We start from the raw sequence: 13,315 nt of genomic DNA, 5'->3' as shown, positions 1-13,315 counted from the left end.
CGATTTTTGGTCCCAGTCCGTCCCAGATTGCACATTAAGGGCCAGATGTGTTTTTTGCCCACTTCAGGCGTATTTGTTTTGCAACATGTGCATAAAAGCATGGCGAGGTATATACAAACAGGCCATATTGAGGTTGTGGGAGCGGAAAATTGCTCTTTTCCGTGTCATGCATATGCGTTCATGGCAAAGTGGTAATTTCCCATAAAGAAATGGGAGGGGAAGCGTAAAGTGTGCCTAATTATGTATTCCGCGGTATGTACAAAAAACATCCTCCTGGTGAAATGGCAGCAGTAATCGGGCAAGACAAAGACATAGGTCAAGGAGACAAGCCAAAAGGATTTTTGCCACAAGGGTCACACTTTTTCAGTTGAGTAAACACGAAATCATTATAAGCGTTACAGATTAAGCAGCCATGCAATGTTACCGTTACTGGAAGAAATCAAAGATGACATAGAACACGTGTCAAACTCAAGGCCCCTTGCAGATTTAGATCCGGCCCGTATATCAATTTGGGTTCACAATAAATTTTGGTCTGCCTAGTTGTGCGCCAAACTAAAAACACATGGAAATTGTTTTTTAAACAGCAATTACCTGACATCCAAAGCAGAATATGGCAGATTTGCCGACTCTGACACTCAGAAATTCCCCCAGAAGCAAAGAGAGAGTTTTCATATTCAGGCTGTGAAACAGGTTGTTGTTAAAAAATGTTTTGCTTTGATTTGATAAATTCTATGATGGCTAAGGAACTCTTTTGATGACTTTTGAAGGGCTTCATGTCAACAAAAAGCATACAAAAATGTCGGAAAAAGCCACAAATTTACAACAAGGTGACAAATGTCTGAGAAAACCACAAAAAAAGTCGTAACAAAAGCAAAACAAAGCGGAAAAAAATTAGCAAAATGTAAAAAAAAAAAAAAGGGACACGCAGTAACAAAAGCACGTCAATAAAGGCTACATGTCTGGCCCTTGGTGTGATTCTCTTTTTCCAGTGTGGCCCTTAGTGAAAATGAGTTTGACACCCCTGACATAGAATCTCCGACTCAGCGTTCACATCCCATTCCAGCAGTTGTTAAACTCCTCGCTACATTACAAATATTGGCATCAGGATAATTTCAAACAGTCATAGCATCAGCAGTATCGCAGTCTGCACTCATCATAGCACCAGTACTTAACGCTTTGCTACAGCGCACTAGTCAATACCCACAGTTTCTGCGGGTTGGCCATGGCACTTATAACGCTACTTTCGCAAATGTACGTGCATCTGGCCACAGTGTACCATTGAACACACCCCTTGGCTCCAATCTGAATTAACAACTTTGGCACAACACACATCTATCTTCCAGTAACTCCAACTTGGTGCGGAACTATGATGATTGTTTTAATGTTTTCATGGGAAGGAAGGATCATGATAGGGAGGGGTGCAATATAGACTCTCATTCATTGTTTGCTGTTTGTTGGTGGACTTTGATAAAAAGCCAACGTACAGGATATTGAACAAGCATATGCAGTACATTCTACTTAGTGTTTAATTATGGCTTGTTTTAACACTGAGATGGCCATACTTTGTTTTCCTTAATAGTGTTTATTGTAATGATATACTATACTGTACAATTATACCAGAGTAAGTAATAGATGCTGGAGCTTTCACCCACATTGTCAATGCTCATACCTTATGCTGGTGTGCTGTCTCTCTGTCAATGTAAGGTAATGCAGATTATTACCTAAGCTGGAATCACTTATGCATGCTTTTTATAAATAAATAAAAAAGATGTTTATAATAATACAGTTTTTCTCAATCGATTTGGCACATTTACTGAAACAAACTTAGAGTTGTCAAAACTCTAGGTACAATCCTCACACCACGTGGTACATTCAGCACTCATGTGACCTGCAGAAGGTGATTAGAAATGTCAAATGTCAATAAATCTAGCAATGAATAAATCATTGCCGTCAAAAACAAAAGGTTCCTTTATCATTGCTTAGACCAACAGTGTCACACTGGGGTCATTAATCCTTAACCCCCAGGAAATTGTGTTTAAAATATTCAGCAGCCAAGTTCTTAATTTTTAAGGATTTATAGATGAAAAGCCAAGTCACTATATCAGTTTTTTTAATGTTTTAATTTTTACACAAGGTCAAAAGACACACACACACACACACTTTTTCTTTCCTAATGTTATATAGTTATATGTATTCATCACTCATGCACCCTTACGTTATACCACTGACTACACTGTCATCCACAACCCACATCTTAATATTTCTTTAATTTGGTGTGATTTGGTTTACTGCTTTTGTAAAATTTTATCATGGTGTGTCTCCTAGTTGTTGTGGCCTAAAATCCATTTCATGACAAATCAAAGAAGAATCAGAATCAGCTTTATTGGCCAGGTTTGCGTAAACAAACAAGGAATTTGACTTTGGTTAATATTTGCTCTCAAAGTACAACACTCACTTAAAGGGATATTTCACTGCTGGAGAGATGAACATGTTTTTAAATTGAGTCATTTATGTAGTAGAAATGTGAAATAATTTTAGAAGTAGGTGCCTTCTAGACCGAGAAAAGCCAGAAAATGTATTTTTGGCTCGTGGATGAAAGACAACAACTCCCAGAATGCACTTGTTTCACTTTCCTACAAGGCCACTCCCAAGCCACGCCTAATGGTTACAGAGGCAGTCAAGGTTTTATTGTCATTTCAACCATATACACTGTAAACAAAACGTTTCACCGTGGCTCAAGTGGTGTTACACGTTTAAAATATATAAAAACAACATATAAAAATGACATACGAGACAGGCTACATTTAGTGCCCAAACATTGTAGACTATACATAAAGTGCAATTACTACTTAAAGTAGAGCATTTAAGACAGACAAGGGACAGGATAGACAACAGACAACAAAAGACAGGGCATAAGTAGATTTGTTACATAATGTTGCTTTAACATATAAAGAATAAAAACAGAAAGGACAGTAAGAAATATGAAAAAAAAATACTGTGAAGTATACAGTATAACAATACAATAGAATTTACAAAAAATATACAATAACAATTGAAGAGAGGGAAGGAATACTGCAATAACAGTATAGTGCAAGGCAGTTCAGTGCAATGGTAATATATTAATAACAATATTGTAATTGTAAGATTGAACTATACATGAGGTAGATGAGCAGAACAGTGTTGATTGACTTTGTTCAGTGTAAGGGTGGGGGCTATTTCTGAGTGTTCAACAGAGTGACTGCTTGGGGAAAGAAGCTGTCTTTGTGTCGGCTGGTTTTGGCAAACAATGCCCTGTATCGCCAACCGGAGGGAAGGAGGTTGAACAGTTTGTGACCAGGATGTGAGGGGTCTCTTTCCTGACCCTGGACCGCTGCAGGTCCTGGATGAAGGGAAGGTCAGCTCCAAGCCTTTCTCCCACGTGTTTTGTGGTTTTTTGTACTTTGTAGAAATAACAGAGGATAGCCTTCAAGGGTGGAACTGTGTGGGAGTGATAGATTACTCTGAGAATGTTTGGCGGTGTAAGGAAGGAGGCAAATATCTGAACTATTTGTCAGTTGTTAATAGCAGACCTTTAAGTTGGCAACTGTTTTATTTTGTTCCATTTCAGTTAGTCACACATTCCTAATAAATGAGAAACATTTTCATGTTGCCGACTGGGTTTTCCAAATACACAATGTGTTCATTTACAGGAGAAATACCAGACATACTTAATGGCAGCTGTTAGCTAGACACCCAAAATACTTAACATGCCATTATGGACTAGGTAATTTAAACAAAACAATTTTGTTGATGCCAACGGTGTTCTTTACTAGGAATAAATTAAATCCTCATCAACTCTAATCAGACAAACATGTCCAAAACAAGGCATAAGACTGCTCAGTGGAGCAATGTTTCAATAGGAACACAGTTTTAACAAACTGTTCAGTTTTGTGTTACTAGGTTTGAGGTTCACGTTTCCAAACACAGATACGGGATGCTAGAAAAAATCTGATCAACTGAAAACCTTGACATTTTGCACATAAACACATTCTAAATTATATTCTTTGATAAGAAATAAAAGTGATAACTTAACATCACAATGATATTGAGTGTGGACCTGAAAGGATAAGGATCAGTATCTCTGGAACAAACTCAGGCAGGATACTTTCTGTTTTATTGTTAAGACTAAAGGAGAGCAGGAGTGCATATGATCGTGTATGTTTGTAGCTCATAAAAGGAGAGTAAAGATTGATTATTGAGCTGGTGATAAGCAGTAGCCATACACAGATCATTAAAGCCACCTGCTGAACCAGAAGCAACAGATAACAACACCCTTCGCATCAGGAAACTGTTGTGTAAGTGTTCATTGCATTGATTAGAATGCAGGGATTAAGTGGATAAAGTGAGATGGAGGGAAGAGCAAACTGGACTATCAATGTTCTCTTCTGTTTCACCTGTATACTGATGGTGTCAAACAGCTGAGCAAATCTCATCCATCTTAATGCTGTTGCTTAGCACATGACTTGAAAGCACACAAAGAAGAGAAAGCGTCTGCAGTCTTTACAAGTGACAATGAAGAAAGATTTCATCTGCTGCTGCCCATCTCTGATCCCTAGCAGGGAAACTGCTTGTTTCTACCTTCTCTGTGTGCTCATTGCTCTTTACATGCTGGCTGGCGCTGCCATATTTTCTTCCTTGGAGAGACCAGCGGAGCTAAAGACCCACCAGCTCTGGGAAAAGAGGCTAAGAGACTTCAGTCATGACCATAACATAAGTTATGAAGACCTGAAATCTCTGTTGCGTCACTATGAGGAGGCTAGGACCGCAGGCATCCCGACAGAACGAGGCAGAGCCCTATGGGATATTCCAGGTGCCTTCTACTTTGTGGGAACTGTAGTTTCCACCATTGGTGAGTCAGTGATGTTATTGGAATTCTATATTAAAAATTCTAACATCTGCTAATGCATTCGGTTCCCAGGTTGTTCCGCACAACATGTATAATTATGTTAGGGTTGTTTTTCTTTAAATCACCCCACAGTCATATGTAGATTAGAAGATTTCTTTTCTTTTAAATATTTTTTGGGGCTTTTTTGGCCTTTATTCTGTAGGACAGCTGAAGACAGGAAAGGGGGGAGAGAGAGTGGGATGACATACAGCAAAGGTCTGTGGGTCGGATTCGAACTCCGGCCACTGCGTTAAGGATGGAGCCCCTGTACATGGGGCTCAGGTTCTACCAGGTGAGCTACCAGGGCGCCCCTTCTTTTCTTAATGATCAATCAGTCAAAACTTACGGTGGCCGGGAAGTGCAATGCAACATTACAAAGAATGAAACACTTTTACATTTTGGAAAACAAATTTACATTTTGGAAAACAAATTTACATTTTGGAAAACAAATTTACATTTTGGAAAACAAAATAACATTTTGGAAAACAAATTAACATTTTGGAAAACAAATTAACATTTTGGAAAACAAAATAACATTTTAGAAAACAAATTTACATTTTTGAAAACAAATTTAACATTTTACGAAAAAAATTTACAAAACAAATTTAGATAAACAAAAATAACATTTTGAAAATTATAACATTTGACAAAATTACATTTTAGAAAACAAATTTACATTTTGGAAAACAAAATAACATTTTAGAAAACAAATTTACATTTTCGAAAACAAATTTACATTTTAGAAAACAAATTAACAAGATGCAAAACACTTTTACCAGTCCCGAAACAAATTTACAAATGACAGATTCTTCACGGAAAGGGAATGTACCACATACCGGAAGTGATGAGGTGTTGTTGGTGAGCGCAGTCAATTTGTGTTGTTGTGAGTGAGTATATGGCGTGAATGAAGTTTATGGTGACTTTACGTGTGGTCGGTGTTTGGAGTTTTTATATGACGCGGACCTGACGGAAACACAGGGAACGTATCGACAGCCGCGGCCGGATCGAAGCTACAGCAGGGGGGCAGCTGAGTCCGTCTGCAGCTGCAGGACCTGGAGCTCACTGCCCATTCCTGGGAGCCAAAACCGACACCACGCAGCTGGAGACCCAGGCCGTATTGCTGGGCCCGCTGGAGGGAAGGGAAGCCCGGGAGAATCAGATCCAGGACTGAACGGAGCGGACTGTCACAGCCTGCTGAAGTTTAAATCACAGGTTTCCTAAAGGGAGTCTGGCGGGACTCGGACTGTGGACGACGAAACACGACTTAAAGTCTCGTTAAATAAATAAATACATGCAGAAATAAATGAATCATTAGTGGGGGAGTGAGCCTGGACATTTCAGTCTGTTTAAACTTCACTTTGAAGCAGAACCTCTTAGTTCAGAAGGGTGAAGTTTCCGCGTTTGTACTCATATCTGTGAACTGATTATAATAAATATTCTTTGTATTAACACATTAATTAGTCTCTTTGTCTTTTGTTTAAAAAACTAGAACATCGTATGAGATTTTGACGATTTATAGTGATTTTATTTCCGTTAGACCTTTGCCTACATTGACGCTGATGCATTAAGGACGGCCCATAGACAGTATATAAGGCAGTGCCCCCCTGTTCCAAGATGGCGGCTCTATTGACGCATTCGATCCATAACTGCCGTAGTCAAGGCGACATGTATACAAAACCTCATCACTTCCGGGTATGTGGTACATTCCCTTTCCGTGAAGAATCTGTCATTTGTAAATTTGTTTCGGGACTGGAAAGTGTGTTTTGCATCTTGTTAATTTGTTTGGAAAATGTAAATTTGTTTTCGAAAATGTTATTTTGTTTTCCAAAATGTAAATTTGTTTTCTAAAATGTAAATTTGTTTTCGAAAATGTTATTTTGTTTTCGAAAATGTAAATTTGTTTTCTAAAATGTTATTTTGTTTTCCAAAATGTAAATTTGTTTTCTAAAATGTTATTTTGTTTTCCAAAATGTAAATTTGTTTTCCAAAATGTAAATTTGTTTTCTAAAATGTAAATTTGTTTTCTAAAATGTTATTTTGTTTTCCAAAATGTAAATTTGTTTTCTAAAATGTTATTTTGTTTTCCAAAATGTAAATTTGTTTTCCAAAATGTTATTTTGTTTTCCAAAATGTAAAAGTGTTTCATTCTTTGTAATGTTGCATTGCACTTCCCGGCCACCGTAAAAACTGCAACTTGAATTATCACTTTGTCAGTTTTACACTTATATGTAAAACCGAAAGTTACATTTTAAAAGACACACTATGTAAGGCATGCCCCACTGGTGAAGGATGTATCATTCTGACAGATAAAAATATCAAAGAGGCCAATTGTTCATCATGTCCTGATACAGAGGGGATCCCTTGATAACCAATCAATACCATGTCCAAGTAACACAAATCTATCACAATTACACACAATTTAACTATGAACCTAATTAGACAGGACATATAAAGGCATATTGATTTGGATAGGCCCACAGGGGAGAGGTGTTTGAAACTTCACTAAAATACATTGAAATCCATATATAACCTACACCTATAGAGGACAAACATGTCTCCAAGATAGAACTTTAACCAGCCTTGTCTCTGAGAATCAATTTACAACCTTCCATTTGTTTCCACTATCTTTAGGCACTCTCTATCACTGTGGAAACTGAGTGACAGAGGCCACTGAGCCCTGATCAATTTCCGTTTACAACAACCTCCGTATTTACTGACTACAGTAATTTCAGGATGTAACTACAGTATACATCTGAGATTTGTGACACTGAAAGACACTTTCCAACAGATGTTTTTGTTTCCCAAGACCACACACATCATTTTCAATGACTCACGACTATGGCTCCCACATTTATATCCCCTTGCTAATTAGCTGCCTTTCCTTCCTTCCTTTTAGACCACTGTCCAAAACCATACTTGGACTTATTTATAGGCATAAAACAAAGCATACAGTATGTGGCTGTCCTGGTCAATGTGAGCAGGCAGGATTTATTTCATCAGTATTTATCAGTTATTTGCTTCTGTAACATATAATTTTTCTGATTATGAAATAGGCTGTGGTAATAAAAACAAGACTAAGAGTCTACAGCTGAGACAGCTTGGTATCTGAGTGATTACAGCATACAACCGCAACGTTGCCAGTTTGATTCTTGTCGTCATTCCCTGTCTCGCCCTTTACTGCAAAACTGGAAGAGGATAGAGTGGGTGTCTGTCAGCCTGGAGGGAAGCCACAACCTCTGCTACTTGGAGGAAGACATTACCTCCCACAGTTGACAGCTGACGCAAGAGTCAAGTTATAATTCAGGGAAACTTGGAAGCTTTAAACCTAGACCTAGAGTCTTTATGTGTTTTCACGCAGTTATACATTACTTTTACAGGAAATCAGTGAAGTTGTAATTTGACTGGCACACTACTTGTGTTGTTAAGCACGCTAACTAAATCATATATAGGCCAGAATAAACAAAAATAAATTAGCAGGGAATGGATGGCCATTTGTCTTGATAATACAAGCACACTAACTAAATCATATATAGGCCAGAATATATAAAAAATAAATTAGCAGGGAAAGGATGAACATTTGTCTTGATAATACATTGGTTTACTATAGATTTCTGATAACTTTTTCATTAATGTTGGATAGCTTTTCTTAATATTTCATAAATATTTTTCCAAATTATATTTGCATCTGTTTTCCATATCTTCTTGCTTTTCAACTCAAAATGCAGATCATTTTTAAACTTAAAAAGTACACAGTTAAACTTTGTGTATGTTCACTTGTCATACACTAAGCTAGTGTAAGACAACACATTTCACAGTGGTAGCAATACAATCCTCCACTAATGATAACCTTTAGTGTTTCTCTTAGGTTTTGGAGTGACGGCCCCATCCACTGTGAAGGGGAAGGTCTTCCTTGTTTTCTATGGGTTGCTGGGCTGCTCGGCTACCATACTCTTCTTCAATCTCTTCCTGGAGAGAGTCATAACATTACTGAGCTTGCTGATCTTCTGGTGCCACAGAAAAAGAATGGGACACAGCGGACAGGAGGGCCGAGACAGTGAAGATAACAGAAATGGAGAATGGAAACCATCCGTTTACCAAGTCACACTCATTCTTTTTGTTGCTGTCCTGCTGGTTGCATGTGTTGCTGCCTCTCTCTATTCAGCCATGGAGGGCTGGACTTACATGGAGTCCCTCTACTTCTGCTTTGTGGCGTTCAGCACAGTGGGCTTTGGGGACTTTGTTAGTTGCCAGAGAGAGCACCATGAAGGCACCTGGGCGTACCAGGTTGCAAACTGTCTCCTGATGCTCTTGGGAGTATGCTGCACTTATTCCCTCTTTAACACCATCTCTGTGATCATCAAACAGGGATTGAACTTGATGCTGGAGACACTGGCCTGGATGTATAGTGGTATCAACCACTATAGGCTGCAACACCGACCACTGTTTAAACTCTGTTTCACTGCTTCTGAGCCACCTATATTTTATTGTGAAGATGACACTTTGCATGGACAGCAGGTGCAAGCAGTTTCCAGTTCAGGACACGGTATGATGTGGCACTCCTGTGTTCCCAATGCTATTGGTAAATGCCTTTGTGATGAGGCTCAAGTGGAAACAGTTTGCCAAAGAGAGATAGACAGTAGGATCTCTGCAAAACAGGAGCAGGATAATTGTTCACATGAAAGAAATAAAATCTATACTAGACCACTGCCAACTTGGCTAAATTAAAGATATTTCTGAAAATATTGTCAACAGCAATAGTAATCTGTTGTTTTCTTTAGTGGTCAAAAGGTTAACATGCTGTCATTATGTTGTCTATCTCAAATGACTCAGCTGCAGGGTGTGACATATTTTGCTTTGTGTTTTCTTCAACAGTCTAGATTTAGATTAAAATGTATAGAATATATTCCATTGCCAGCCCTTTTGGCTAGAATAGATTTATCATGATTATACCAATAGGACAACTTCAACTATTATCATGCAGGTCACAGGAATACACAGATGACAATGAATACAAGAGAGTCAGCCTTTGCAATGTCTTCATTTTAAGCCCCTTATAGTACGGACAGATTCAATAAAACACTGATAAAAAGTAATTACACCAAAACATTCAATCATTAACAAATGGTCAACATGAGTCATCAGGAAGTTTCTAAACATGCCTTGTCAACATGTCATATAATTGTGTCTGCAATTATTTGTGTACAAGATAAAATTGGACATTACAGCCATGGGGAGAGTGTGTGAAGTAGTGCAATTTGGAGGACAACACACAAATGACCCTGACACACTGGGATGCTGTTTGTCAAGAAATCCACTATCCAAGGTCTGAGATTTGAATGATCAGCAGGAGGACCCAAATGTAAGACTCTTCCAGGCAGAAGTTCAGACAAACACATTTATTCTGACTCTTCAACTTACAAACTACAAACGAACAGGACTCTCACAGGACAAACAGAGAGACGAACCGACCAAGGACAGAGGAACAGCAGGTGTAGAAATACACAAACCAATTAACAGGAAGACAGGGGACTGGACAAGACCAACAAGACCATAATTGGGAACAGGTGAGAGCAGAAACAGAGGGAAACTAACAAGACAGGAAGTGCAGACCATATAAGGGGATGACCAACAGGTAACACAGAGGACATGGGAAACGGCAACAAGCACAAATAACCTAGTCTCACGGCAGGTCGTTAAATGGGATGCATATTTCGTGATCACAGCACGACTACGGTAGGGAGTAGTATGAAAAGTCGAAACTCCGCCTAGGGAGGTTGGTCAGGGTAGTGGATGGGTCAAACAAGGAGACCGGGGATCAAAAGTGTCCCACGTGTGGCTTTTTATTTCCCCGTTGTTGACTGTTCCTTTCCCCGTTCTTTTTTTTTCCTAAAAACAACCGTCCCGTTGTTGTTGCGTGTCCCCAAGAGACCACGGGTCGTGTCCCGACGTGTGACATGTCCTTTCCCCGTTCTTCTAAACCCAACCTCCATATAGAGGCTTCCCATTATGCTTGCCATTCCCATTTCGTGCTGAGCACCATGAAAACAATTACATAATCGGGTCCGGTACATGAATCAATATATTAAAAAAAAAAAACTTGACCATTTCATGAACTGCCATGAGACCATGTTGCACCGTGTTGGCACAAAACACAACACAATATACAAAATGGCCCCCCGTGTGGTACAAAGGCAGTCGGTCACGGCAGGATCCTGACAATTAAAACATTTACAGCAAATACATGCGTTTGGGTAGTGTTGAGTGCTGAGGGAACATCAGTGACTTATGTTTTTTTTGTCTTTGGTCAACCCATTACTGACAGCCTTGGATTCACCTGCATCACCAGTGGTTATACACTCACCTTAAAGATTATTAGGAACACCGCTAAGATTTCTCCTTAATGCGATTATCTAAATCAACCAATCACATTGCAGCTGCTTCAATGCATTTAGGGGTGTGATCCATGTCTAGATAATCTCCTGAACTCCAAACTGAATGTCAGAATGGGAACGAAAGGTGATCTAAGCAACTTTGAGCGTGGCATGGTTGTTGGTGCCAGAGGGGCTGGTTTGAGTATTTCCTAATCTGCTCAGTTACTGGGATTTTCATGAACAACCATTTCTAGGGTTTACAAAGAATGGTCTGAAAAAGTAAAAACATCCAGGATGCTGCAGTCCTGGGGCCTGTTTCACAAAACCAAGATAAGGGATTAAGCCGGGATTTCCCAGTTATCCTGGATGAATTAAGCCTTGATTCGGTTTCACGAAAGCGGAGGCACATAAATCACCATGGAGATTTATTCTGTACAGCTAGCCTGCTCCTGACCAGGCTAACAGTCAGGATTTATTTAATCCTGGAGCCTTTTCTGATCACCCAGCAGTGGTTTTACCCTATTGTTATTATTAGCCTGGATTAAAATACAACAGGTGCATTTAGCGGTTTATTTAAGTACTGTTATTATTTAAAGTTGTGACCATTATTTTTTTATTTATAATTATTCATGTGACAGTCATTGTTACTGTTATATTGCTGTATGAAGACTGCTGTTCATATTGTTGTTAGAAGTTTGATGAATATATTATGGCAGTTGAGATAATTAGAAAAGGCTGATAAAATGTTATATGTGTTTTAAATGAAGTCTGTTACTAAGGGCATGCAATGCTGTACATTTCTATAGTTGACCAATGCACCTTGAATTATTTCAGTTGATTCATTTTTTTTAATTCTTTAACAATAAGGATCATGTTTGTTCCACTTCCATGTGCATTGTATTTGGCATTCTTAGCACACAATTTATGTTGTCCAGTAAACTGGGACTATAATTTGGGAGGATTGTACAATTTTAAGAACATATCCTAATTGTACAATCCTCCCAAATGATAGTCTTAGTTCACTGGACCAGTAACTATCTAGTGATGTAGGCTACTGTACATTCATGGAACAACAGGGAGAGAACACCTCAATGGTTTTTGACCTTATATTTGGGTGGAAATAGCTGATGAATATACTCTGTTCCATTCATGTTTACAGTGTGCATGGAATTTATCACTTAATTATCTTCATAGTTTCTAGATTTTAGAGTCCAATTTCTTCAGAGTCTTTATTTTCTATGTCCATATATACAGGGAGCAAGGCATATAATATGTAGAGAAGGAAACTCGGCCTCTATAAAAAATAAAAAAAATGAAACAGAGTGAAAGAGATATTTACGCATCATATTATAGCGTTGTAGAAAATTGATCTTCATTGTAACTTTCCTGAGTAACATTATATTCTGCTTACTTTTAAGGCAAAGAGTACAACTGTTAATTTGTGAAAATGATTAGTAGCCTAATCCTTGAATGGAATGATTATGACGGTTTCAATTCAGAGCCGTGGTCAGTTAATATATATATTTAGGCTACAATTACGCATTCAGTCGGTCCGTGATCGTCTGCTACGCTTTTGAATGCTGTTTCATTACAGCGGCCGTGTTTCTTTTCTTTTTAAACAAATAATGTGTTTCATGTCGTCATACTTCCACAAGAAGCTGCTGCTCACTCTGTATAAAGTATGTACAATGCGTATTCTCCATTTTGGCATCAGTAAATCTGTGATCGACCTCGTGGTCTTTTGAGGAAAGCCGTGGACGTGCATTTATCTGAATTACTTCAGCCTGGCTCGACCTAGTCGCTCCTCCTCAGCCTGGCTTGGCCTTTGTGAAACGCACCAAGCCAGGATGCACAGATTAGACTAGGTCAAGCCTCGCTTTATCAGTTATCCTGGATTTATATATTCTGCTTTTGTGAAACAGGCCCCTGGGGGGCCAAAATGCCTTGTTGATGCTCGAGGTCAGAGGAGAATGGGCCGACTGATTCCAGCTGATAGAAGATCAACTTTGACTCAAATAAC

General features: G+C 38.7%; 1 protein-coding gene across 1 annotated transcript; it reads left to right on the top strand.

The window, feature by feature from the left end:
* Positions 1-4,551: 4,551 nt before the first annotated feature.
* Positions 4,552-9,801, top strand: si:ch211-261a10.5 (potassium channel subfamily K member 13). The gene is made up of 3 exons (XM_039789039.1): positions 4,552-4,888; positions 8,790-9,503; positions 9,797-9,801. Exons 1-3 carry the CDS (start codon positions 4,552-4,554, stop codon positions 9,799-9,801), a joined length of 1,056 nt encoding a protein of 351 aa, XP_039644973.1.
* The last annotated feature ends 3,514 nt before the right edge of the window (positions 9,802-13,315 follow it).

Source organism: Perca fluviatilis, chromosome 2 (assembly GCF_010015445.1).
Source record: "Perca fluviatilis chromosome 2, GENO_Pfluv_1.0, whole genome shotgun sequence".
Taxonomy (NCBI): Eukaryota; Metazoa; Chordata; class Actinopteri; order Perciformes; family Percidae; genus Perca; species Perca fluviatilis.
Note: the sequence above shows the minus strand (reverse complement) of the source record. Positions and strands in the feature narration are given on the sequence as shown.